The sequence below is a fragment of the Kogia breviceps genome, chromosome 10 (assembly GCF_026419965.1).
Source record: "Kogia breviceps isolate mKogBre1 chromosome 10, mKogBre1 haplotype 1, whole genome shotgun sequence".
NCBI lineage: Eukaryota > Metazoa > Chordata > Mammalia > Artiodactyla > Physeteridae > Kogia > Kogia breviceps.
In genome coordinates, this window is record NC_081319.1 from 38,475,379 (window position 1) to 38,503,323 (window position 27,945).

General features: G+C 45.7%; 1 protein-coding gene across 5 annotated transcripts; it reads left to right on the forward strand.

Annotated features, from left to right (window-relative positions):
• Window positions 1-181: 181 nt before the first annotated feature.
• IFRD2 (interferon related developmental regulator 2) lies at window positions 182-27,945 on the forward strand. 5 transcript variants are annotated; one of them, XM_059076830.2, is made up of 12 exons: window positions 248-476; window positions 25,035-25,154; window positions 25,239-25,323; window positions 25,430-25,554; window positions 25,639-25,796; window positions 25,956-26,009; window positions 26,095-26,273; window positions 26,361-26,466; window positions 26,891-27,028; window positions 27,114-27,242; window positions 27,321-27,416; window positions 27,527-27,945. In XM_059076830.2, exons 1-12 carry the CDS (start codon window positions 419-421, stop codon window positions 27,605-27,607), a joined length of 1,329 nt encoding a protein of 442 aa, XP_058932813.1. In that variant the 5' UTR covers window positions 248-418; the 3' UTR covers window positions 27,608-27,945. The 5 variants fall into 5 exon arrangements, with proteins under 5 accessions (XP_066900232.1, XP_058932813.1, XP_066900231.1 ...); XM_067044130.1 differs by having other exon boundaries at window positions 250-476; window positions 25,959-26,009; XM_067044131.1 differs by lacking the exon at window positions 25,239-25,323 and having other exon boundaries at window positions 182-476; window positions 25,959-26,009.

Sequence of the window (27,945 nt, forward strand, 5' to 3'; positions counted from 1 at the left end):
TGTTGGGCGGGGGGGGGGGGGGGGGGGGGGAGAGACGCCGCAAGGCATTGTGGGTGCATAGTTCAGCTAGAGCGTCGTGGGCTTGTGGTTCCCGGGAGCTGACTACAATTCCCAAGGTGCTCTGCGCCCAGCCGGGAGGGGGCAGTAATCCGCCCGCAGCACCCTGGGAATAGTAGTTTCGGCCGCATGGAGAGGTTCCATGAACCGAGAGACCAGGAACTCGCCTTCCCGGCCACCCATTTAGCAGGGCGGGGCGCTTCGACACGTTTGGCAGGGCGGGGCGCCTCGCGAAGATGGTGGCGCGCGCGGCGTGTGGCTCCCGTCTTCTGCCCAAGTCTCAACTCAGCCCATTGGCCGGCGACTCGCTGGTCTGGAGCCCCTGCCCGCCGGGTGCCTGACCCCGCGCCCGATTCCCGGCATGCCCCGCGCCCGAAAAGGCAGCGCGCCCCGCAGAGGCGGCCAGCGCGGCGGAGGAGGTAAGTGGGGGGCTTTGGGCAACTGAGGAACGTTGAGCTGGGGCCCTGTGTGGGTTCCCGTCGGTGTCCCTGAGGGTCTTGGGGTAGAGACTCCTGCCTCGACCAGTCTGGAGCTGCCACCCGCAACTCTCCCCGTGACCGGCACATGCCCAAGGAGTCAGCGGCCACGTGTGCGCCTAACTTGGGTGCGCTGCCCGCTTGCCCGGAGCCCTCGCTCCCCGCCCGCACCTGTTCCGCATCTCCCGGCCTTGGTTGGTTTCCTCATTGCCTCTCTACCCAAGTTGTCTGTTGTGATGGACAAACAGGCCAGACGGAGCAGGAAGCCAGCCCCCTCCCCAAGCCCTGATCCTTGCCTGGACTGGACTAGGAAGTTGGCCGGAGGCCTGGGCTATCCCGGAGAACTGAGAGAGGGGGGGATGGGGAAGCTGCAAAATTTGGGCCTTGACTGCCTGGACCTAGAAGGTTGATGAGCGCCCTGGAGCCGGAGGCAGTCCGGAGAGTCGCTTATCAGCTCGACCAGAGGAGCATGTCCTGGTGCAGTAAACACATATGTTTACTCTGTAGGGATGACATGCCTCTTAGGCACAGCTCAGACCTGGCCGCCACTTCAGTGGAGCTTGGGTGAGGGTGTTACTGAAGCAAACGTGGGTCTGCTTGCCCCGGAGCAGTAAAGCCAATCTACTGATGAAACCGCAGAAATGCATTGGGGGGGGTGTGCGTGGTCCGAGTAGCTCCCGTTCGTTAGAGCAGAAAGAACTCAGGGAGAGGCAAAATGATAGATAAGAAGTGACTTATTAGAGTAGGACACTTGAGAGACTTACAAGGGGTTGGGTGAGAGGCTGCCATCTGGAGAACACGGTGAGCTATAGTTTTATAATCAAAGGAAGAATGGGGAGGGTGAGAAGACCACCTTCTTCCTCATTATTGAGGAGACGTCAAGCTTCCATCATCAATTCCTTTTCCAAGTTGGGTGGGGAGTTTTCTTGTTCCTACATGGTCAAACCAGGACTGTCATGGCACAATGGAAATGAGCAAAAAGGCGGTAACATACACTAACATATGATAAATCATTTCAAGTTTTGGTATAATGTCACTCTTTCCTTATATGTTTGTTTTTAGTGCACGTATGTCCTAGGAATCGTTAACCTGAGTTCTGGGCAGGATGTGGGTCTCATCCCACCATTGTTTTGTTGTTTTGTGGCATGTCCCATGCTTCTGTTGCATGGTTTTGTGGTTAAGCACACCTGCTTTCTTGAGTGATCATTAACTTACAGAGGTCTCCCATACTTTTGTCTTTACTTATAATCACTTACTGGGATTAACTATTTAATTACCTACTTTGTCCTTTTACTCTGTCCGTATCATTCCCCCCTCCAGGTGTTTACCCTTTAAAGGCGGGTAAGGGGCGGCAACCTATCATTAACTACTTTCTGCTGAGATGGAGTGTAGGCCTGCCTGGGGAAGAAGTAAAACACCTGGCTGACTGTCCCTTCTCTGTTAGAACCAGAAGCCAATGCCCCTCTGGTTAGCATTATTCTTTTAGCCCTTGTGGACGTTAAGCATCGGAAGATGAGTTTATAAAAGATACAAATTGAAAGAAATACAGCAGGGATTTCCTTGGTGGTGCAGTGGTTAAGAATCTGATGCCTGTCAAGTCAGGGATCACAGGTTCAATCCCTGGTCTGGGGGGATCCCACATGCCAAGGAGCAACTAAGCCCGTGTACCACAACTACTGAGCCTGTGCTCTAGAGCCCACAAGACACAACTACTGAAACCCACACGCCTAGAGCCCGTGCTCCGCAACAAGAGAAGCCACCACAATGAGAAGCCTGCGCACCACAATGAAGAGTAGCCCCCGCTCTCTGCAACTAGAGAAAGCCTGCGTGCAGCAGTGAAGACCCAATGCAGCCAAAAAATAATAATAAATAAATAAATAAATAAGTTTATTTTTTTAAAAAATAAAGAAATACAGCAATAAGCATTAGAAGAGTTATTAAAAGAGATTGTAGCCACGATCTTGGAGACCCAAACCATCTTTTCAAAACATTTTACAGGGGGCTTCCCTGGTGGCGCAGTGGTTAAGAATCCGCCTGCCAATGCAAGGGACACGGGTTTGAGCCCTGGTCTGGGAAGATCCCACATGCCACGGAGTGACTAAGCCCGTGCGCCACAACTACTAAGCCTGAGCTCTAGAGCCCGCGAGCTACAGCTACTGAGCCCGCATGCCACAATTACTGAAGCCCGCGTGCCTGGAGCCCTGCTCCACAACAAGAGAAGCCACTGCAATGAGAAGCCCGCCCACCACAACGAGAAGCCCACACACCGCAACGAAGAGTAGCCCCCGCTCACCGCAACTAGAGAAAGCCCACGTGCAGCAACAAAGACGCAACACAGCCAAAAAATAAATAAATAAAATAAATAAATTTTTAAAAAAATTTTTACAAATCTGGAAGGCAGTTACTTGATGCCTCAATCTGTTTGCTTTTGGCTAGGCCCGGAACCTTAATGTTTTATACTTTGGGGTTTATTGAGACTTTTATTTTAGTTATAGATTTACTCTGTTTTTATTTTTTGTTAATATCATTTAGTGATAAGGGTGGCTTCATTGTCCCTTGAGAAACAGTGTCCCCTAATCTAGTTAATAAGTCCCTTCCATTAAAGAGAGAGGACAGTCAGGCACAAACAAAAAGGAATGTAAAAACGACCAGCCATTGATGTTGCACAAAACGGGTTCCAGGAAAGGGTGCCCCTGTCTCTTTCTTGACACTCCCATTACATATTTCCTATGGTTGTTAAGGCTTTCAGTCTTGGGTTAAGACTGAAAGGGTTGCACTGGTGTTTATGAGAAATTTTATCAAGTGGCTCTCCACATCAATTACCACCCGAAGTTTGAGGCTCCACACTAGTTATGTAGATGGTATCTCTAGGTGGATCCCCTTTTGGCCTTGGGCCCCCCCCTCAGTCTTTTGACTGTAAGACCATCAAAGGCCGAGGGGTCTCTGTCTTTTTCTGGCATCTGGGACATTCCCACTGCCAGTGCCCTGGCTATTTGCAAAGGACACATCGATCACAATCTTTCCTTCAGTGCCCCCTTGTCCACATAGGGTACACTGGTTTTGTCTCGGTACCCATGGGCCCTGTGGTTTACCATGGCCAGATTGGCCCAGAAAGCCCAGCCTCCCCTTTAGTGGTTTTTCAGAGGACCAAGTTACTGCCATCATTTGGGCCTTTTGTATATTTCTTTGGGTGCATTTAGTCTTTTAGGTTATATTCCTAATATTGAAAACTGAATAAGCCAATTGGAGCAAGTCGCTTATAGGTATCTGAGAACCGGCCATTGCTTTTTACCACTTATTTATTTATTTATTTATTTGGCCGCGTTGGGTCTTTGTTGCTGCATGTGGGCTTTCTCTAGTTGCAGACAGCGGGGTCTACTCTTCATTATGGTGCACATACTTCTCATTTCAGTGGCTTCTCGTTGCGGAGCACGGGCTCTAGGTGTGCGGTCTTCAGTAGTTGTGGTGTGCAGGCTTCAGTAGTTGTAGCTCGTGTGCTCTAGAGCACAGGCTCAGTAGTTGTGGCGCAGGGGCTTTAGTTGCTACACGGCCCGTGGGATCTTCCTGGACAAGAAATCGAACCCATGTCCCCTGCATTGGCAGACTGATTCTTAACCACTGTGCCACCAGGGAAGTCCGGCCGTTGCTTTTTGAATTTTGTGCCTGATGTCTGGGGCAGACTGGGCTATGAAATGCACAGCCAAAATGGCCTGTCCCTCCCAAGAGGAGGGATCCACAATCATATACTTTTTAAAAGTTTCTATTAACCTTTCTTGAAATATTGTCAGATTTTTGTTTAATTCCTGTTGGACTTTTTTAACTTTTTCGTAATTGACAGGTTTTACTGAAAAAATTTTTATAGCCTTTATTAAACAATTAATCATAGGGTCCCATCTATCCCTATGAATAGAATTTATTTAGTAATTCCACTGTGGGTCTGCCTCGGGGACACCTTTGTTCCCCAAGCGGTACACTGTGTGGCCCTGTTGGTCTCAGGCTGCCAGTATTATATGCTGTTCTTTCTCTGGGGTGCTGCAGTTTGATAAGATTTGTAAATCTCCCCTGCTGAGATCATTAACCAAGTAAACTTCTTTGTGGAAAGCTTAGAATCCTCAGAAAAACTTTCCAACTTCTGCCAGACTTAAATCAGACATTGAAAAACCACATGAACTCTTATTGTTTCTTTTTTAAAAAATCTATTTATTTTAATTTATTTATTTTTGGCTGCATTGGATTTTCGTTGCTGCATGTGGGCTTTCTCTAGTTGCAGTGAGCGGGGGCTACCCTTTCGTTTCAGTGTGTGGGCTTCTCATTGAGGTGGCTTCTCTTGTTGCAGAGCACGGGCTCTTGGTTCACAGGCTTCAGTAGTTGTGGCACACAGTCTCAGTAGTTGTGGCTCGCGGGCTCTAGAGCACAGGCTCAGTAGCTGTGGCGCACAGGCTTAGTCATTCCGTGGCATGTGGGATCTTCCTGGACCAGGGCTCAAACACATGTCCCCGGCATTGGCAGGCGGATTCTCAACCACTGCGCCACCAGGGAAGCCCTCTTATTGTTTCTTGATTTTTATTATAAATTTCTCTTAGAGTCAGAACCCTAGAGGCAGTTGGTTGCTAGCTGCAGGTGCTAGCCGGGCTGAAAATGGGCCCCTTGGGTAACTCAGAGTACAGAGGAGCTCCTGAATATATCGGAGGTCTCTCCTTACCCTTGGGTGCATTTTTCCCTGGGATAATAGTCTCTGCTGGAGGAATGGCTCCTGCCGGTAAGATAGCCCTTGTTGGAGCAGCCATTTCCAAGGACACAGCAGCTTCCCCTGGAGCAATGGTTAACTATCTAAAAGTTTCCTTTCCCTGTCAAAATCCAGCGTGCAATTTAATCAAGATTTGTACTTACAACTTTAGATGTTATCTCTTCTTTTTTTTTTTTTAATATTTATTTACTTATTTGGCTGCACCAGGTCTTCATTGCTGCACGTGGGATCCTCATTGTTGCATTCGGGATCTTTAGTTGTGGCATGTGGGATCTAGTTCCCTGACCAAGGATCGAACCTGGGCGCCCTGCATTGGGAGCACGGAGTCCCAAACCCTGGACCACCAGGGAAGTCCCTAGATGTTATCTCTTCTAAAGTAGTCTCCAAACGAGGTGTTAATGCCAGAGAAATTGCCACAAAGGAGTAGTACAGAAGGTGTCCCCAGTGGTGTTGACAATGAGCAAACCGTCTTGCTGCAAACTGGAAATAAACGGTCAGCACTTGTAGGGGTCGGAGGAGTGGAAGACTGACATCAGGGCTCAGGACGTCCTCCGTTGGGCACTTCTAGTAATTAGGGTAAAAGTACCTTCATTCTTGGAAGTTGATTCCCTTCAGTTTCTTTGTGCGTGATGTACTTAAGAATACCTGATAAGAGGCCTTTTATCTAGGTTGGACACATTCTTTTTTTGTTGTTCTTTGTTTTTTGTTTTGCGGTATTCGCGCCTCTCACTGTTGTGGCCTCTCCCGTTGCAGAACACAGGCTCCAGACGCGCAGGCTCAGCGGCCATGGCTCACGGGCCCAGCCGCTCCGCGGCATGTGGGATCTTCCCGGACCGGGGCACGAACCTGTATCCCCTGCATCGGCAGGCGGACTCTCAACCACTTCGCCAACAGGGAAGCCCGACACATTCTTTAAAATGATTTTTTTAAACAAATTTATTTATTTTATTTTTGCCAGCGTGTTGTCTTCGTTGCTGGGCTCAGGCTTTTCTCTGGTTGCAGCATGCGGGGGCTACTCTTCACTTTGGTGTGCAGACTTCTCATTGCGGTGGCGTCTCTTGTTGCGGAGCACAGGCTCTAGGCACATGGGCTTCAGTAGTTGTGGCTAGCAGGCTCTAGAGCTCAGACTCAGTAGTTGTGGCGCACGGACGTAGTTGCTCTGTGGCATGTGGGATCTTCCCAGACCAGGGCTCGAACCTGTGTCCTCTGCATTGGCAGGCAGATTCTTAACCACTGCACCACCACGGAAGCCCTAAATGATTTTTTTTTCCTAGTATGTATAATCCCCTGGTTATAGATTATGGGCATCTAATTTTCATCCAAGGATAGTTTACAGTGATCAGCTTTAGAAACAAGCTTAGAATATCTTTTTGATAACTTAATTAACCTTTACAATGATATAACATAGCAACAAAGAGCTATTTGAAAAGTGAGAGTTTTTTGGGAGTTTTTTTTACGTTACAAAATTTTATACTGGAGTATAGTTGATTTACGATGTGTTTCAGGTGTACAGCAAAATGATTGTTATACATATACATATATTCATTCTTTTTCAGATTCTTTTCTCAGATAGGTTATCACAGAATATTGAGTAGAGTTCTCTGTATTATACAGTAGGACCTTGCTGATTATCTACCTTATATATAGTGATGTGTATGTATTAATCCCAAGTTTCTGATTTATTCTTCTCCCTTACATTTCCCCTTTGGTAACCATAAGTTTGATTTTGAGATCTGTGAGTCTGTTTCTGTTTTGTAAATTAGTTCATTTGCTATCATTTTAAAAATTAGATGCCACATATAAGGGAGGTCATATGATAAATTGTCTTTCTCTGTCTGACTTCCTTCACTTAGTATGATAATCTCTAGATCCATACATGTTGCTGCAAAGGGCATTATTTGATTCATTTGTTTTTTAACTGTAATGTTTTTTTAAAATTTTTGTTGTTGTTGTTGTTGTTGTTTGCGGTACGCGGGCTTCTCCCTGTTGTGGCCTCTCCCGTTGCGGAGCACAGGCTCCGGACACGCAGGCTCAGCGTCCATGGCTCAAGGACCCAGCTGCTCCGCGGCATGTGGGGTCTTCCCAGACCGGGGCATGAACCCGTGTCCTCTGCATCAGCAGGAGGACTCTCAACCACTGCGCCACCAGGGAAGTCCTTTAATTTTTGAATTTTATTTTTTTATACAGCAGATTCTTATTAGTTATCAATTTTATACACACCAGTGTATACATGTCAATCCCAATCGCCCAATTCATCACACCACCACCCCCAGCCCCCTGCCGCTTTCCCCACTTGGTGTCCCTACGTTTTTCCTCTACATCTGTGTCTCAATTTCTGCCCTGCAAACCGGTTAATCTACCATTTTTCTAGGTTCCACATATATGCGTTAATATACGATATTTGTTTTTCTCTTTCTGACTTACTTCGCTCTCTATGACAGTCTCTAGATCCATCCGCGTCTCAACAAATGCCCCAATGTTGTTCCTTTTTATGACTGAGTAATGTTGCATTGTATTTATGTACCACATCTTCTTTATCCATTCGTCGGTCAGTGGGCATTTAGGTTGCTTCCATGACCTGGCTATTGTAAACAGTGCTCCAGTGAACATTGGGGTGCATGTGTCTTTTTGAATTATGGTTTTCTCTGGGTATATGCCCAGTAGTGGGATTGCTGGATCATATGGTAATTCTATTTTCAGTTTTTTAAGGAACCTCCATACTGTTCTTCACAGTGGCTGTATCAATTTACATTCCCACCAACAGTGCAAGAGGGTTCCCTTTTCTCCACACCCTCTCCAGCATTTGTTGTTTGTAGATTGTCTGATGATGCCCATTCTAACAAAACTACCTCATTGTAGTTTTGATTTGCATTTCTCTAATTAGTGATGTTGAGCAGCTTTTCATGTGCTTCTTGGCCATCTGTATGTCTTCTTTGGAGAAATGTCTATTTAGGTCTTCTGCCCATTTTTGGATTGGGTTGTTTGTTTTTTTAATATTGAGCTGCATGAACTGTTTATGTATTTTGGAGATTAATCCTTTGTCCGTTGGTTCGTTTGCAAATATTTTCTCTTATTTTGAGGGTTGTCTTTTCGTCTTCTTTGTGGTTTCCTTTGTGGTGCCAAAGCTTTGAAGTTTCATTAGGTCCCATCATTACTCTAGGAGGTGGGTCAAAAAAGATCTTGCTGTGATTTATGTCAGAGTGTTCTTCCTATGTTTTCCTCTAAGAGTTTTATAGTGTCCGCTCTTACATTTAGGTCTCTAATCCATTTTGAGTTTATTTTTGTGTATGGTGTTAGGGAGTGTTCTAATTTCATTCTTTTACATGTAGCTGTCCAGTTTTCCCAGCACCACTTATTGAAGAGACTGTCTTTTCTCCATTGTATGTTCTTGCCTCCTTTGTCATAGATTAGTTGACCATAGGTGCATGGGTTTATCTCTGGGCTTTCTATCTTGTTCCATTGATCTGTGTTTCTGTTTTTGTGCCAGTACCATATTGTCTTGATTACTGTAGCTTTGTAGTATAGTCTGAAGTCAGGGAGTCTGATTCCTCTAGCTCCTCTTTTTTCCCTCAAGACTGCTTTGGCTATTCGGGGTCTTTTGTGTTTCCATACAAATTGTAAGATTTTTTTGTTCTAGTTCCGTAAAAAATGCCATTGGTAATTAGATAGGGATTGCATTGAATCTGTAGATTGCTTTGAGAGTATAGTCATTTTCACAGTATTGATTCTTCCAATCCAAGAACATGGTATATCTCTCCATCTGTTAGTATCATCTTTAATTTCTTTCATCATTGTCTTATAGTTTTCTGCATACAGGTCTTTTGTCTCCCTAGGTACGTTTATTCCTAGGTATTTTATTCTTTTTGTTGCAGTGGTAAATGGGAATGTTTCCTTGATTTCTTTTTCAGAGTTTTCATCATTAGTGTATAGGAATGCAAGATATTTCTGTGCATTAATTTTGTATCCTGCAACTTTACCAAATTCATTGATTAGCTCTAGTAGTTATCTGGTGATACCTTTAGGATTCTCTATGTATAGTATCACATAATCTGCAAACAGTGACAGTTTTACTTCTTTTCCAATTTGTATTCCTTTTATTTCTCTGATTGCCGTGGCTAGGACTTCCAAAACTATGTTGAATAATAGTGGTGAGAGTGGACATCCTTGTCTTGTTCCTGATATTAGAGGAAATGAGTTCAGTTTTTCACCATTGAAAATGATGTTTGCTGTGGGTTTGTCGTATATGACCTTTATTATGTTGAGGTAGGTTCCCTCTATGCCCACTTTCTGGAGAGTTTTTATCATAAATGGGTGTTGAATTTTGTCAAAAGCTTTTTCTGCACCTATTGAGATGATCATATGTTTTTTATTCTTCAATTTGTTAATATGGTGTATCACATTGATTGTTTTGCGTGTATTGAAGAATCCTTGCATCCCTGGGATAAATCCCACTTGATCGTGGTGTATGATCCTTTTAATGTGTTGTTGGATTCTGTTTGCTAGTATTTTGTTGAGGAGGTTTTTATCTATGTTCATCAGTGATATTGGTCTGTAATTTTCTTTTTTTGTAGTATCTTTGTCTGGTTTTGGTATCAGGGTGATGGTGGCCTCATAGAATGAGTTTGGGAGTGTTCCTTCCTCTGCAATTTTTTGGAAGAGTTTGAGAAGGATAGGGGTTAGCTCTTCTCTAAATGTTTGATAGAATTCACCTGTGAAGCCGTCTGGTCCTGGACTTTTGCTTGTTGGAAGGTTTTTTAAAAAAATTTATTTTTATTTTATCTGTGGCTGTGTCAGCTTTTTTTTTTTTTTTTTTTTTTTTTACTTTATTTATTTTTTTGGCTGTGTTGGGTCTTCGTTTTTGTGTGAGGGCTTTCTCCAGTTGTGGCGGGTGGGGGCCACTCTTCATTGCGGTGCACGGGCCTCTCACTGTCATGGCCTCTTTTTGCAGAGCACAGGCTCCAGACGTGCAGGCTCAGTAGTTGTGGCTCACGGGCCCAGGTGCTCTGCGGCATGTTGGATCCTCCCAGACCAAGGCTCGAACCCGTGTCCCCTGCATTGGCAGGCAGACTCTCAACCACTGCGCCACCAGAGAAGCCCCTGTTGGAAGAGTTTTAATCACAGTTTCAATTTCATTACTTGTGATTGGTCTGTTCATATTTTCTATTTCTTCCTGGTTCAGTCTTGGAAGGTTATACCTTTCTAAGAATTTGTCCATTTCTTCCAGGTTGTCCATTTTATTGGCATTACTACAGTTGCCTGTAGTAATCTCTTAGGATGCTTTGTATTTCTGTGGTGTCTGTTGTAACTTCTCCTTTTTCATTTCTAATTTTATTGATTTGAGTCCTCTCCCTGTTATTCTTGATGAGTCTGGCTAATGGTTTATCAATTTTGTTTATCTTCTCAAAGAACCAGCTTTTAGTTTTATTGATCTTTGCTATTGTTTTCTTTGTTTCAATTTCATGTACTTCTGCTCTGATCTTTATGATTTCTTTCCTTCTGCTAACTTTGGGTTTTATTTGTTCTTCTTTCTCTAGTTCCTTTAGGTGTAAGGTTAGATGGTTTATTTGAGATTTTTCTTGTTTCTTGAGGTAGGCTTGTATAGTTATAAACTTCCCTCTTAGAACTGCTTTTGCTGCATCCCATAGGTTTTGGATCATCGTGTTTTCATTGTCATTTGTCTCTAGGTATTTTTTTATTTCCTCTTTGATTTCTTCAGTGATCTCTTGGTTAGGTAGTAACATATTGTTTAGTCTCCACGTGTTTGTGGTTTTTACGTTTTTCTCCCTGTAATTCATTTCTAATCTCATAGCATTGTGGTCAGAGAAGATGCTTGATATGATTTCAGTTTTCTTTTTTTTAAAAAATTAATTTATTTATTTATTTTTGGGTGTGTTGGGTCTTCGTTTCTGTGTGAGGGCTTTCTCTAGTTGCAGCTAGTGGGGGCCACTCTTCATCGCGGTGCGTGGGCGTCTCACTGTCGTGGCCTCTCTTGTTGCGGAGCATAGGCTCCAGACACGCAGGCTCAGTAGTTGTGGCTCACGGGCCTAGTTGCTCCGTGGCATGTGGGATCTTCCCAGACCAGGGCTCGAACCCATGTTCCCTGCATTGGCAGGCAGATTCTCAACCACTGCGCCACCAGGGAAGCCCTGATTTCAGTTTTCTTAAATTTACTGAGGCTTGATCTGTGACCCAAGATGGGATCTATCCTGGAGAATGTTCCGTACGCACTTGAGAAGAAAGTGTAATCTGCTGTTTTTAGGTGGAATGTCCTATAAATATCAATTAAATCTATCTGGTCTGTTGTGTCATTTAAAGCTTCTGTTTCCTTATTTATTTTCATTTTGGATGCTCTGTCCATTGGTGTAAGTGAGGTGTTAACCACCCCCCCACTATTATTGTGTTACTGTCCATTTCCTCTTTTATAGCTGTTAGCAGTTGCCTTATGTATTGAGGTGCTCCTATGTTGGGTGCATATATATTTATAATTGTTATACCTTCTTCTTGGATTGATCCCTTGATCATTATAGTGTCTTCCTTGTCTCTTGTAACATTCTTTATTTTAAAGTCTATTTTATCTGATATGAGTATTGCTACTCTAGCTTTCTTTTAATTTCCATTTGCATGGAATATCTTTTTCCATCCCCTCACTTTCAGTCTGTATGTGTCCCTAGGTCTGAAGTGGGTCTCTTGTAGACAGCATATAGGTGGGTCTTGTTTGTGTATCCATCCAGCAAGCCTGTGTCTTTTGGTTGGAGCATTTAATCCATTCACATTTAAGGTAATTATCCATATGTATGTTCCTGTGACCATTTTCTTAATTCTTTTGGGTTTGTTTTTGTAGGTCCTTTTCTCCTCTTACGGTTCCCACTTAGAGAAGTTCCTTTAGCATTTGTTGTAGAGCTGGTTTGGTGGTGCTGAATTCTCTCAGTCTTTGCTTGTCTGTAAATCTTTTGATTTCTCCATTGAATCTGAATGAGATCCTTGCCGGGTAGAGTAATCTCAGTTGCAGGTTCTTTCCTTTCATCACTTGAAGTATATCATGCCACTCCCTTCTGGCTTGTAGAGTTTCTGCTGAGAAATCAGCTGTTGACCTTATGGGAGTTCCCTTGTATGTTGTTTTTGTTTTTCCCTTGCTGCTTTCAATAATTTTTCTTTGTCTTTAATTTTTGCCAGTGTGATTACTATGTGTCTTGGCATGTTTCTCCTTAGGTTTATCCTGTATGGGACTATCTGCACTTCCTGGACTTGGGTGGCTATTTACTTTCCCATGTTAGGGAAGTTTTTGATTATAATTTCTTCAAATATTTTCTCTGGCCCTTTCTCTTTCTCTTCTCCTTCTGGGACCTCTATAATGCGAATGTTGTTGCGTTTATTGTTGTCCCAGAGGTCTCTTAGGCTGTCTTCATTTCTTCTCATTCTTTTTTCTTTATTCTGCTCTGCAGCAGTGAATGCCACCATTCTGTCTTCCAGGTCACTTATCCATTCTTCTGCCTCATTTATTCTGCCATTGATTCCTTCTAGTGTAGTTTTCATTTCAGTTATTGTATTGTTCATCTCTGTTTGTTCTTTAATTCTTCTGTCTTTGTTAAACATTTCTTGCATCTTCTCGACCTTTGCCTCCATTCTTTTTCCGAGGTCCTAGATCATCTTCACTATCATTATTCTGAATTCTTTTTCTGGAAGGTTGCCTAGCTCCACTTCATTTAGTTGTTTTTCTGGGGTTTTATCTTGTTCCTTCATCTGGTACATAGCCCTCTGCCTTTTCATCTTATCTGTCTTTCTGTGAATGTGGTTTTCGTTCCACAGGCTGCAGGATTGTAGTTCTTGCTTCTGCTCTCTGCCCTCTGGTGGATGAGGCTATCTAAGGGGCTTGTGCAAGTTTCCTGATGGGAGGGACTGGTGGTGGGTAGAGCTGACTGTTGCTCTGGTGGGCAGAGCTCAGTAAAACTTTAATCCGTTTGACTGCTGATGGGTGGGGCTGGGTACCCTCCCTGTTGGTTGTTTGGCCTGAGGCAAACCAACACTGGAGCCTACGTGGGCTCTTTGGTGGGGCTAATGGCAGACTCTGGGAGGGCTCATGCCAAGTACTTCCCAGAACTTCTGCTGCCAGTGTCCTTGTCCCCAGGGTGAGCCACAGCCGCCCCTTGCCTCTGCAGGAGACCCTCCAACACTAGCAAGTTGGTCTGGTTCAGTCTCCCCTGGAGTCACTGCTCCTTCCCCTGGGCCCCGATGCACACGCTATTTTGTGTGTGCCCTCGAAGAGTGGAGTCTCTCTTTCCTCCAGTCCTGTCAAAGTCCTGCAATCAAATCCCACTAGCCTTCAAAGTCTGATTCTCTAGGAATTCCTCATCCCGTTGCCAGACTCCCAGGTTGGGAAGCCTGACATGGAGCTCAGAACCTTCACTCCAGTGGGTGGACTTCTGTGGTGTAAGTGTTCTCCAGTCTGTGAGTCACCCCCCAGCAGTTATGGTATTTGATTTTACTGTAGTTGCGCCCCTCCTACCATCTCACTGTGGCTTCTCCTTTGTCTTTGGATGTGGGGTATCCTTTTTGGTGAGTTCCAGTGTCTTCCTGTCAATGATTGTCCAGCAGCTAGTCGTGATTCTGGTGTTCTCACAAGAGGGAGTGAGAGCACATCCTTCTACTCTGCCATCTTGGTTCTGATTCCTATTTTATTCTTTTTTATGGCTGAGTAACATTGTATATATGTACCACATTGTGTTTTGTTTTGTTTTGTTTTGGCTGCATTGGGTCTTTGTTGTTGCACGCAGGCTTTTTTCTAGTTGCGGCGATCAGGGGCTACTCTTCATTGTGGTGCACAGGCTTCTCATTGTGGTGGCTTCTCTTGTTGTGGAGCACAGGCTCTAGGCGCATGGGCTTCAGTAGTTGTGGCTCACAGGCTCTAGAGCGCAGGCTTAGTAGTTGTGGTGCACAGGCTTAGTTGCTCTGTGGCATGTGGGATCTTCCCAGACCAGGGCTCAAATCCGTGTCCCCTGCATTGGCAGGTGGATTCTTAACCACTGCACCAGCAGGAAATTCCTGTTTGTTGGAAGTATTTTTTTTTTTTTTTTTTTTTTTTTCTGTGGTACGCGGGCCTCTCACTGTTGTGGCCTCTCCCATTGCGGAGCACAGGCTCCGGACGCGCAGGCTCAGCGGCCATGGCTCACGGGCCCAGCCGCTCTGCAGCATGTGGGATCTTCCCGGACCGGGGCACGAACCCGCGTCCCCTGCATCGGCAGGCGGATTCTCAACCACTGTGCCACCAGGGAAGCCCTGTTGGAAGTATTTTAATCACAGTTTCAATTACTTGTGATTGGTCTGTTCATAATTTCTGTTTCTTCCTGCTTCAGTCTTGGAAGGTTGTATATTTCTACGAATTTGTCCATTTCTTTTTTATTTTAATTAAAACAAAATTTTTTAAGTGTTTATTTATAACTGCACCCTACATGTTGTGGAATCTTAGTTCATTGAACCTGGGCCCCTGGAAGTAGAAGTGCAGAATCCTAACTACTGGACCGCCAGGGAATTCCCCAGAATTTGTCCATTTCTTCTAGGTTGTCCATTTTATTGGCATATAGTTGTTTGTAGTAGTCACTTATGACCCTTTTATTTCTGTGGTGTCCGTTGTAACTTCTCATTTTTCATTTCTAATTTTATTGATTTGAGCCCATTCCCTTTTTTTTCTTGATGAGTCTGGCTGAAGGTTTATCAATTTTGTTTATCTTCTCAAAGAGCCAGCTTTTAGTTACCTTGATCTTTCCTATTGTTTTCTTTGTCTCTATTTCATTTATTTCTGCTCTGATCTTTATGATTTCTTTCCTTCTACTAATTTTGGGTTTTGTTTTGTTTTATTTTTTTGTCTAGTTGCTTTAGATGTAGGTTATGTTGCTTTATTTGAGATTTTCCTTGTTTCCAGAGGTAGCAAATGTATCACTGTAAACTTCCCCCTTAGAACTGCTTTTGTGGCATTCCATAGGTTTTGGATGTGGTGTTTTCGTTGTCATTTCTCTTTAGATACATATATATTTTAATAGATCTTTATTGGAGTATATTGTTTCCCAATACTGTGTTAGCGTCTGTTGTACACCAAAGTGAATCAGCCATATGCATACATATATCCCCATATCTCCTCCCTCTTGAGCCTCCCTCCCACCCTCCCTATCCCACCTCTCTAGGTCATCACAAAACATGGAGGTGATCTCCCTGTCCTTCCCACTAGCTAACTATTTTACATTCGGTAGTGTATATATGTCGACCCTACTCTCACTCTGTGCCAGCTTCCCCCTCCCACCCTGCGTCCTCAAGTCCATTGTCTATGTCTACATCTTTATTCCTGCCCTGCAAATAGGTTCATCAGTACCAATTTTTTTCTTTTCTTTTTTTTTTTTTCAGATTCCATATATGTGCTAGCACATGGTATTTGTTTTTCTCTTTCTGACTTCACTCTGTATGACAGACTCTAGGTCCATCCATCTCACTACAAATAACTCAATTTCGTTTCTTTTTATGGCTGAGTAATATTCCATTGTATATATGTGGCGCATTTTCTTTATCCAGTCATCTGTTGATGGACGTTTAGGTTGGTTCCATGTCCTGGCTATTTTAAATAGTGCTGCAATGAACATTGTGGTACATGTATCTCTTTGAAATATGATTTTCTCAGGGTATATGCCCAGTAGTGGGATTCCTGGGTCATATGGTAGTTTTATTTTTAGTTTTTTAAGGAACCTCCATACTGTTCTCCATAGTGGCTGTATCAATTTACATTCCCACCAACAGTGCAAGAGGGTTCCCTTTTCACCACACCCTCTCCAGCATTTATTGTTTCTAGATTTTTTGATAATGGCCATTCTGACCGGCGTGAGGTGATTCCTCATTGTAGTTTTGATTTTCATTTCTTTAATAGTTAGTGATGTTGAGCTTCTTTTCATGTGCCTCTTGGCCATCTGTATGTCTTCCTTGGTGAAATGTCTGTTTAGGTCCTCCACCCATGTTTTAATTAGATTGTTTGTTTTTTAGATGTTGAGCTCCATGAGCTGTTTGTATATTTTGAAGATTAATCCTTTGTCTTTTGTTTCATTTGCAAATATTTTCTCCATTATGAGGGTTGTCTTTTTGTCTTGTTTATGGTTCCTTTGCTGTGTAAAAGCTTTTAAGTTTAATTAAGTCCCATTTGTTTATTTTTGTTTTTATTTCCATTACTCTAGGAGGTGGGTCAAAAAAGATCTTGCTGTGATTTATGTCAAAGAGTGTTCTTGCTGTGTTTTCCTCTAAGAGTTTTATAGTGTCTGGTCTTACATTTAGGTCTTTAATCCATTTAGAGTTTATTTTTGTGTATGGTGTTAGGAGTGTTCTTGCTATGTTTTCCTCTAAGAGTTTTATAGTGTCTGGTCTTACATTTAGGTCTTTAATCCATTTAGAGTTTATTTTTGTGTATGGTGTTAGGGAGTGTTCTAATTTTATTCTTTTACATGTAGCTGTCCAGTTTTCCCAGCACCACTTATTGAAGAGGCTGTCTTTTCTCCATTGTATGTTCTTGCCTCCTTAGTCATAAATTAAGTGACCATATGTGCATGGGTTTATCTTTGGGCAATCTATCCTGTACTATTGATCTATATTTCTGCTTTTGTGCCAGTACCATACTGTCTTGATTACTGTAGCTTTGTGGTATAGGTTGAAGTTGGGGAGCCAGATTCCTCCAACTCCGTTTTTCTTTATCAGGATTGCTTTGGCTATTCAGGGTCTTTTGTGTTTCCATACGACTGTAACATTTTTTGCTCTAATTTTGTGAAGAATGCCATTGGTAGCTTGATAGGGATCGCATTGCATCTGTGAATTGCTTTGGGTAGTATAGTCATTTTCACAATATTGATTCTTCCAGTCCAAGAACATGGTATATTTCTTCACCTGTTTATGTCATCTTTGATTTATTTCATCAGTGTTTTATAGTTTTCTGAGTACAGGTCTTTTGTCTCCTTAGGCAGGTTTATTCCTAGCTATTTTTTTAAAAAATAAATTTATTTATTTATTTTTATTTTTGGCTGTTTTGGGTCTTTGTTGCTACGCACAGGCTTTGTCTACTTGCCGTGAACTGGGGCTACTCTTCATTGTGGTGCACAGGCTTCTCATTGTAGTGGCTTCTCTCATTGCGGAGTGCAGGCTCTAGGCACGCAGGCTTAGTAGTTGAGGAGCATGTGCTTAGTTGCTCCGCAGCATGTGGGATCTTCCCGGACCAGGGTTCGTATCCGTTTGTTTTCCCTGCATTGGCAGGCAGATTTTTTTTTTTTTTTTTTTTTTCGGTGCATGGGCCTCTAACCATTGTGGCCTCTCCTGTTGCAGAGCACAGGCTCCAGACGTGCAGGTCCAGCGGCCATGGCTCACAGGTCCAGCCGCTCCGCGGCATGTGGGATCCTCCCGGACCATGGCATGAACCCATGTCCCCTGCATCGGCAGGCAGACCCTCAACTACCGCGCCACCAGGGAAGCGCTTGGCAGGCAGATTCTTAACCACTGTGCCACCAGGGAAGTCCTATTCCTAGGTATTTTATTCTTTTTGTTGCAATGGTAAATGGGATTGTTTCCTTATTTCCCATTCTGATTTTTCGTTGTTAATGTATAGGAATGCAAGAGATTTCTGTGCATTAATTTTGTATCCTGCAACTTTACCAAATTTATTGATTAGCTCTAGTAGTTTTCTGGTGATATCTTTAGGAATCTCTACAGTATCATGTCACCTGCAATCAGTGACAGTTTTACTTCTTTTCCAATTTGTATTCCTTTTATTTCTTTTTCTTCTCTGATTGCCGTGGCTAGGACTTCCAAAACTATGTTGAATAATAGTGATGAGAGAGGACATCCTCGTCTTGTTCCTGGTCTTAGAGGAAATGCGTTCAGTTTTTCACCATTGAAAATGATGTTTGCTGTGGGTTTGTCATATATGACCTTTATTATGTTGAGGTAGGTTCCCTCTATGCCCACTTTCTGGAGAGTTTTTATCATAAATGGGTGTTGAATTTTGTCAAAAGCTTTTTCTGCACCTATTGAGATGATCATATGTTTTTTATTCTTCAATTTGTTAACATGGTGTATCACATTGATTGTTTTGCGTGTATTGAAGAATCCTTGCATCCCTGGGATAAATCCCACTTGATCGTGGTGTATGATCCTTTTAATGTGTTGTTGGATTCTGTTTGCTAGCATTTTGTTGAGGAGGTTTTTATCTATATTCATCAGTGATATTGGTCTGTAATTTTCTTTTTTTGTAGTATCTTTGTCTGGTTTTGGTATCAGGGTGAAGGTAGCCTCATAGAATGAGTTTGGGAGTGCTCCTCTGCAATTTTTTGGAAGAGTTTGAGAAGGATGGGTGTTAGCTTTTCTCTAAATGTTTGATAGAATTCACCTGTGAAGCCATCTGGTCCTGGACTTTCGTTTGTTGGAAGATTTCTAATTACGGTTTCAGTTTCATTACTTGTGATAAATGTGTTTATATTTCTAACTCTTCCTGGTTCAGTCTTGGAATATTGAACCTTTACAAGAATTTGTCCTTTTCTTCATGGTTGTCCATTTTATTGGCATATAGTTGTTTGTAGCAGTCTCTTGTAATTCTTTGTATTTCTGTGGTGTCCGTTGTGATTTCTCCCTTTTCATTTCTAATTTTATTGATTTGCGTCCTCTCCCTTTTTTTCTTGGTGAGTCTATCAATTTTATCTTCTCAAAGAACCAGCTTTTAGTTTTATTGGTCTTTGCTATTGTTTTATTCGTTTCTGTTTCATTTATTTCTGCCCTGATCTTTATGATTTCTTTCCTTCTACTGACTTTGGGTTTTCTTTATTCTTCTTTTTCTAGCTGTTTTAAGTGTAGGGTTAGATTGTTTGAGATTTTTCTTATTTCTTGAGGTGAAATTGAATTGCTGTAAACTTCCCTCTTATAACTGCTTTTGGGGCTTCCCTGGTGGCGCAGTGGTTGAGAATCCGCCTGACGATGCAGGGGACACAGGTTCGTGCCCCGGTCCAGGAAGATCCCACATGCCGCGGAGCTGGGCCCGTGAGTCATGGCCCCTGAGCCTATGCATCCGGAGCCTGTGCTCCGCAACGGGAGAGGCCACAACAGTGAGAGGCCCGCGTAGCACACACACAAAAAAAAAAGAACTGCTTTTGCTGTGTCCCATAGGTTTTGGGTCGTCCTGTTTTCATTGTCATTTGTTTCTATGTATTTTTTTATTCTTCTTTGACTTCTTCAGTGATCTCTTGGTTATTTAGTAGTGCACTGTTCAGCCTCCATGTATTTGTGTGTGGTTTTTTTTGTGTTTTTTTTTTTTTTGCAGTACGCGGGCCTCTCACTGTTGTGGCCTCTCCGGTTGCGGAGCACAGGCTCCAGACGTGCAGGCTCAGGCGCTGTGGCTCACGGGCCCAACTGCTCCGCGGCATATGGGATCTTCCTGGACTGGGGCACGAACCCATGTCCCCTGCATCGGCAGGCGGACTCTCAACCACTGTGCCACCTGGGAAGCCCATATTTGTGTTTTTTACAGTTTTTTTTCTTGTAGTTGATTTCCAGTCTCATAGCATTGTTGTCAGAAATGTCTAGGTATTTTTTGAATTCCTCTTTGAGTTCTTCAGTGATCCACTGGTTGTTTAGTAAAATATTGTTTAACCTCTACATGTTTGTGTTTTTTACAATTTTCTTCCTGTTATTGATATTTTTTCTTTAAATTTTTATTGGAGTATAGTTGATTTACAGTGTTTGTTTCACATGTACAAAAAAGAGAATGTGTTTTATATATATATATATATATATTCTTTTTCGAATTCTTTTCCCATAAAGGTTATGAAAGAGTGTTGAGTAGAGTTCCCTGTGCTCTACAGTAGGTCCTTGTTGATTGTCTGTTTTATATACATTTGTGTGTATATGTTAATCCCAAGCTACAAATTTATCCCTCCTTGCCCTCTATCCCCTTTGGTAACCATGAGTTTCTTTCCTTTTCTTTTCTTGTTTTTTTATGGCCATACCACGCGGCTTCTGGAATCTTAGTTCCGTGACACGGAATAGAACCCGGACTTTGGCAGTGAAAGCTCAGAGCTCTAACCACTGGACCCATGGGGAATTACTCATAAGTTTCTTTTCTAAATCTGAGTCTGTTTTGTAAATGAGTTCATTTGTATCAGTTTTTAGATTCCACACATAAGTGGTATCATAAGATGTTTTTGGTTCTTTGTCTGGCTTACTGTGATCATCTCTAGCTCCTTCTTGTTGCTGCAAATAGCATTATTTTGTCCTTTTTTGTGGCTAATATTACATTGTATATATGTACCACATCTTCTTTATTCATTTATCAATGGACATTTTGGTTGCTTCCTTGTCTTGCTTATTGTATATACTGTTGCAGTGCATGTAGGGGTGCATGAGCCATTTGGAACTATGGTGTTTTCTGGGTATTTGCCCAGAAGTAGGATTGCCGGATCATATGATTGCTCATTTTTCGCTTTTTGAGGAACTTCGCTGCTGCTCTCCATACTGGCTGTGCCCTTTTACTTTCCCCCCAACAGTGTAGGAGGGTTCCCTTTTCTTCACGCCCTGTCCAGCATACTGTTTGTAGACTTTTTGAGGATGGCCATACTGACTGGTGTGAGGTGATACCTCCTTGTAGTTTTGATTTGCATTTCTCTAATAATTAGCGATGCTGAGTATTGTTTTTGTGTTGTTGTTATTTTTTTGAAACAGTGAGAGTAAAATGTACCTCTTAAAATTGGGTCTTGAAAGTCAGCCCTGTTTTGAATTGTTTTGATTACCTACTCCCAGACATTTCTCCAGGGCAGGTATCATTTATTTACAGCCCCACAGGCCTTGTGAATATTAAGTATCCAGAAGCACTGGTTTTAGAGTTGTTGTTACTCGTAACTGCCACATGGTGGCAGGGTTATGCATGCCCAACTTTGGGTCTTAGGGCAACCAGAGCCTTAGTTAAAGAAAGTCCTGTTCCTGGGTTGTAACTGAGAGTAGAAAGTGCCAGAAGAAACACCCAAGGGCTTGTGTCTCCTTACTTCTTCCCTCTTACCCTTCACCCTCCAGACAAATAGCAACCCCTGTAAAACCACGATGCTGAGGGTATTGAGCGTACTTCGGTGGGGGACTCTATGGAAGGAGGATGGAGGTGGGAACTCCACCACCGGGAGACGTGCAGCCCAAGTGACTTTTTTTAAAAAAATTATTTTATTTATTTGTTTTTGGCCATGTTGGGTCTTCGTTGCTGCACGCAGGCTTTCTCTAGTTGCAGCGAGTGGGGGCTGTTCTTCGTTGCAGTGCGTGGGCTTCTCATTGCGGTGGCTTCTCTCGTGGTGGAGCACAGGGTCTAGGTGCACGGGCTTCAATAGTTGCAGCACGCGGGCTCAGTAGTTGTGGCGCACGGGCTTAGTTGCTCCACGGCATGTGGGATATTCCCAGACCAGGCACTGGCAGGCGGATTCTCAACCACTGTGCCACCAGGGAAGTCCGGACCTAGGCTTCTTAGGACTGCACCCTCATTTGCCACAGTCCAGCCTCTTCAAGCTGTCTCCACACAGCCAACCCTGGTCTGACCTCTGAAGCCTGATATTCAGCACCCTGCCCCCACCAACAGAGGAGCGTCTCAGGCTCTGGTGCACAGGGTGGTGCATAGGGTGGAGGTGCCTGCCTTATGTGCAGATTACTCTCCTTTTTGCCATTGCAAACAGGTTGCTGCACTGTCTTCCTAGGGTCTGGACCTTCCCTTTTGTCTAGGCTATTGTCCCTGTCAGTGATCAGGCTTCCCAGGGTGCTGGAATATGTTTACTTTAACTGCTCCTTCCCTGGGGCACTAGATTCCTAGTGTCTAGATTCCTTCCCCACCCCGCCCCACCTTTTTTTTTCTTTTAAGACTAGTCTCACTGCTTTGGAATCTTAGTTCTTTGACAAGGGATGGAACCCATGACCCCCGCAGAGGAAACGTGGAGTCCTAACCACTGGACCACCAGAGAATTCCCTTTCTTTTCCCTTTTGTCCTTCCCGGTTACTTGGAGGTTTTCTTGCTCAGAAGTCTGAGGTGTTCCTCCAGCATTCGGTAGGTGTGTGTGAATCATTCCACTTGTAGGTGTATTTTTAATGTCTTTGTAGGAGAGGGTGAGCTCCCCGTCCTACTCCTCTGCCATCTTAATCCTGTCTTCAAAAGTGAGTTTTAGACAGTAGATACTGACCTCAATTAGCAAAACTAAAATTTACTATTTATTAAAACATAATTTTTTGTAGGTGTGGGAAAAAATTTTTTCTTTAAAATAACCCTCATTTTTACCAAATATAGCCAAATTAATTGGGTACAAGTTAGTGGGCTACAGTTTTATAATCAAAAGGATAGTGCAGAGGGGGAGAAGACCACCTGCTTCCTCATTCTTGGTAGACATCAGTCTTTCATCATCAGCTTCTTCTCCATGTGGGGAATTTTCTTGTCATTACATGGTCAAAGCAGGACTGTCATGGTGCAATGGAAATGAGCAAAAAGGCAGTAATGTATAATAAAATATGATAATTCAAGTTTTAGTATAATGTCAACCTTTCTTTATATTTTTGTTTTTAGTGCATGCAGAGGAGTGTTTCCTGGGAATCATTAATTTATGGAGCTCACTGAGCAGGATGTTGGTCACATTCCACCATTGTTGTGTTGTTTTGGAGCATGTCTCATGCTTCTGTTTCATGGGTTTGTGGTTAAGCAAACCTGCTTTCTTGAGTGATCATTAACTTACAGGGGTCTCCCATACTTCTTTCTTTACTTATAACCCCTTACTGGGATTAACTATTTAATTACTTGCTTTGTCCTTTTACTCTGTCCCTATCATTGACACTGGGTTATGGTGAAGGAAAGTGTAATAAGGCGCCAATAAAAGGAGAAGCCGTGGCTGGTGCTCAAAAACCCCAAACTCCCCGAAGGGTTTCTGTAAAGCACTTTTTTTTGGCTACATTGGGTCTTCGTTACTGCATGCTGGCTTTCTCTCGTTGTGGCAAGCAGGGTCTTCTCATTGTGGTGGCTTCTCTTGTTGCAGAGCACGGGCTCTAGGGCACGTGGCCTTCAGTAGTTGTGGCACACGGGATTAGGTGCTCCGCAGCATGTAGGAATCTTCCCTGACCAGGGCTCGAACCCGTGTCCCCTGCATTGGCAGGTGGATTCTTAACCACTGCCCCACCAGGGAAGTCCCTGTAAAGCATTTTTAAAGGCGAAGTGAGGGAGAGGGGTCCCAGCGAATGTGATCAGCTCATGCACAATTCTCTGATTGGTTGATGGTGAGGTAACAGGGCAGTGTCATGGTGTTAACATCATCAATCCTTAGGCGCCAGTAGGTCTAGGGGCTGTGTGCTCATGGTCATCACGTAGTTAACTTCTTCCACTTGGTGGTGGTTTTAGCACCTGTAAAACAACTCAGGAAATGTGCATCTGATACTATTATCTAGGAACTTCAGAGATGAGCTACAACAGAGGATATGGTGGAGGGGTCTGTCCCAGGAAGACCCCATAGGGTCCTGCTTGGTTACAAGGGGACGTTGAACAAAGTAGCAATACTCCAGAAGGCCTACTGTTGGGGGATGAGTTCACAGAGTGGTGTCAGTCCCAGACAGGAACCAAGGAAGGTGAAGAGGAGAGCACCATTTAGAGGCAACACGCTGGGCGAGGGCCTCATATCTGGAGGGCCCATGGCGTGGTGAAACAAATGAGGGAAGGCTGGGCTGCTTTGGTCAGCTAGGGTAGTGAGAGAGGAGAGCAGTGTGTGCTGGACTTTGTCCCGCAGGCACAGGGAGTATGTACGTAGTTCCTGGAAGTAGGGCCAGCCTGGTGACCAGAACCTGTCTGGGGCTCCTGCTGCAGCAGCTGCCCTTACACATAAGTGTTCCAGCTCTGCTGACCCTCACAGTCCCCCGTGTTCACCTGTTTTCAAGGGCTCATGAAGTTAGGGGCCACTCAGCTTTCTATACTTCCCAGGGTCAGGAGGAGCCTGTGTGTCCATCTACCCAGGGCTGAAGGCCTGGAGTGGACCGAGGGGGGCTCAGGAGACAGTATGCTTGAGGCCTGGGGCACTCACCTACATCCACTAGGAGCTGGGCCTCTGCCCCCAGTGCTGATGGGTGACCTGATGAGCTTGTTGGCCCACCAAAGAGCCGTAACTAGTCACTTGTCTAGTCATTGTCTTCACTTACCTTGCCCAGAAGAGGTGCTTCTCATTTCTTTTGCAATGGAGAAACTGAGGCTTTGAAGACTAGGCACCTGACCTGGTTACATCCCTGTTAAGATGTAGAGCTGGGATTTGAACCCCGGTTCTATCAGACTTCCCTGACCCTTGCCCTGGCCATTTTGGGGAGTAATCTGGGCTGGTGGTTGAGCTCCCCCAGAATGCATCTGGATATGCCCCACTCCAGGCTGAGCCACAGGCCTAGGTAGGGCCTGTGCAGCCCCTTCTGCCTCTGCGCACCTCTAGGTCTCCTTCTTAAAGCAAGCTCTAGTCTCAGGGAGGACCTGCTCACCAAATCTGCCAGGATATCCTAGGTTGGGCCTGGCGTGTGACTCTCCCCAGCAGATAGACTTCTTTCCCTTTCTCTTGCTTCCTGGTTCAGAGTCCCTGGCATTAGCCTCTGTGCCTCTCACTGCAGCCTTGAGAAGGGCAGCATTCTGTCTTGTGGGGTCATGAGGCCGGGTGAGGTAACCCCAGCCATCACTCATCAGTGAAGGCAGACCATGTGCCCTATTCCACCCTCCCCAGGTGCCCGGAGCAGTACCCAAGCTGACTCAGGTTCCAGTGAGGATGAGGCAGCCAGTGAGGCCCGCAGCACCACCAGTGAATGCCCGAGCCTTCTCAGCGCCACAGCAGAGGAAAGCTTTGGTGAGAGTGGGTGGGAATGTGGTGGGGACTCAGTGGGGCTCCGCGGGCAGGGCAGGAAGCGGGGATGACGAGCTGGCCTTGCAGGGGGGGATGCCGTGGATGAGCAGGGTCAGCAGGAAGACCTTGAGGAGAAGTTGAAGGAATATGTGGACTGCCTCACAGACAAGAGGTACCCCTGACTTCCAACCAGTCCCTTCCCCCGTGTCCCTGCTTAGCCCATGCCAAATGTGAACCAGGTAAGATTGGCCCACAAAACCCCTTTCTTCCTCCCCTAGTGCCAAGACCCGGCAGGGTGCTCTTGAGAGCCTGCGTCTGGCCCTAGCAGCGCACCTACTCCCTGACTTCTTGCTGGAGCGCTGCCTCACGCTGGCTGATGCCTTGGAAAAGTGCCTCAAGAAAGGTGGGGCCTGGGGGCGCACGGGGGGCCTGAACTGGCTGGGTACTGGCCCTTGCTGCATTGACTGACTGGAAGGCATCCCTGCAGGGAAGGGCGAGGAACAGGCCCTTGCCGCTGCTGTGCTAGGCCTGCTGTGCGTTCAGCTGGGCCCTGGACCCAAGGGTGAGGAATTATTCCACAGCCTGCAGCCCCTGCTGGTCTCTGTGCTCAGTGACAGCACAGCTAGCCCTGCTGCCCGGCTCCACGTGAGTGTTCCTTGCCCTGTGACACCCTTCCTTCACCTAATCCCTAAGCAGAGACATGGGTTCCACCTGCCTCCAGGCTCCCCTGCTCCAAGGGTGAGCCCCGCGGCTGGGAACCCAGGCTCACCCTCTGACCACGGCCTGGCTTTGCCCTTCTCCCAGCAGTGCGCTTCTGCTCTTGGCCTGGGCTGCTACGTGGCTGCCACCGATGTACAGGTAAGTGGCCTTCAGGCACAGGCAGTAGAGCATGTAGGCCCTAGCTCTGCCCCTGAGCCACTCCCCTGCCTCCTTGTGCCCCTAGGACCTGGTCTCCTGCCTCACTTGCTTGGAAGGAGTTTTCAGCCGGTCCTGTGGTGTGGGTGGCTCCACAGCCCCTGTGGTCCCTGTCAGCCTGCAGGGCTTGCTTTGTGCTGCCCTGCAGGCCTGGGCCTTGCTACTCACCATCTGCCCCAACGCCCATATCAGCCGCATCCTGGACAGGTAGGGGTGACTGCCCACTGGGAGTGGGAGGGGAAGGGTGGAGAGGCCCCCAGCCCACACACATGGCTCAGCCTGCCCCTTCCCCAGGCAGCTGCCCCGGCTGCCCCAGCTCTTGTCCAGTGAAAGTGTGAACCTGCGGATGGCTGCTGGCGAGACCATCGCATTGCTCTTTGAGCTCACTCGGGACCTTGAGGTGTGAGAGATGGCGGCGGGGTGGGGGTGGGGGGGCGCAGGGGAGGGTGCCTGCTGACACCACCTGCCCATCTCAGGCTGGGTGCAGGGGATGCCACAGAAAACAAGGTAGCCTTAGGTCATTATGGAGGGGGAAGTAGCCCCAACACAGACTCAGAGGCCAAGTGCTCTGATGGGGCCCCTTAGCGGAGGTGTCTGGCACAGGCAGGGGCCAAGAAGGGATGCAGGGGAGGGTCAGGCGGAGAAGAAAATGACTTTTCTTGGTGAAAGGAAGGGTTTGGGCGACCCCACTGTGTTAAAAGCCAACAGACCTCAGGCTTCTGCTCCCACGTCCTCTATCACTCCCACTGTAGGAGGACTTTGTTTACGAGGACATGGAAGACCTCAGGCTTCTGCTCCCACGTCCTCTATCACTCCCACTGTAGGAGGACTTTGTTTACGAGGACATGGAGGCCCTCTGCGGCGTGCTGCGCACTCTGGCCACTGACAGCAACAAGTATCGGGCCAAGGCTGACCGCCGGCGCCAACGCTCTACCTTCCGGGCTGTGCTGCACTTTGTCGAGGTACGTGTGAGAAGAGATGCGTCCTAGAGAGGGTGCACCCCCAGGCATAGCCACCAAGTCCAGTCACAGCCCCTCTACCCTGCAGGGCGGCGAGTGTGAGGAGGAGACAGTCCGCTTCGGGCTCGAGGTGCTCTATGTGGATAGCTGGGCTCGGCGCCGGGTCTATGCTGCCTTCAAGGATGCGCTGGGTTCCGGCATGCACCACCACCTCCAGGTGGGGAGGCGGACGGGGAAGGGGTACCCACTTGGCTGTTTCAGACCGGCCTGAGCTCACTGCCTTCTTTGCCCCCAGAACAACGAGCTACTCCGTGACATCTTTGGTCTGGGCCCTGTGCTGGTGCTGGATGCCACTGCGCTGAAGGCCTGCAAGATCTCACGTTTTGAGAAGGTTTGCATCTCCCTCCATTCCTGTGGCCTGGAGCTCTGCAGGGGCTGGAGGAGAACCCCTGGGCTGCCTCCTCCCAGCTCATTAGACCCTCATTCTTTGTCCCACCCCAGCACCTGTATAACGCTGCTGCCTTCAAAGCCAGGACCAAGGCGCGCAGCCGCGTGCGGGACAAGCGGGCAGACATCCTGTGAGGCAGGACCAGCCGAAGAGGAGAGTGTCCACATCCTTGCCTGTATTTTTAACAGAAGACAGTGCAACACCTGGTCCCTGCCAGGCATTGTCGCTTTATTTTTTTAATGACAAAACCAAAAATGGACATGGGGGTGGATGGCTGGAGGCCAGGCCACTTGGGACCTTTGCGCTTTGCCCACCCAGTGGCCACTTCCTGCCCTGTCTGAGGGCTGTCCCTTCCTCAGGCCTTGCTCCCCTGGGATGACCCACTTTCAGGTGAGGCTACCTGGAGTGGATTTATATGCTGAGTTTTAAAGATTTTAGAGATAATTAATTAAACAACGTGCAGCCTTCTGGG

What these genes read in the sequence shown, in the direction of transcription:
- IFRD2 (XM_059076834.2), top strand. Translation starts at nt 419, where the DNA reads ATGCCCCGCGCCCGAAAAGGCAGCGCGCCCCGCAGAGGCGGCCAGCGC. An exon ending in CGGCCAGCGCGGCGGAGGAG is followed by an intron (nt 477 to 25,034) that starts GTAAGTGGGGGG and finishes CACCCTCCCCAG; the next exon opens with GTGCCCGGAGCAGTACCCAA. An exon ending in GCATGCACCACCACCTCCAG is followed by an intron (nt 27,243 to 27,320) that starts GTGGGGAGGCGG and finishes CTTTGCCCCCAG; the next exon opens with AACAACGAGCTACTCCGTGA.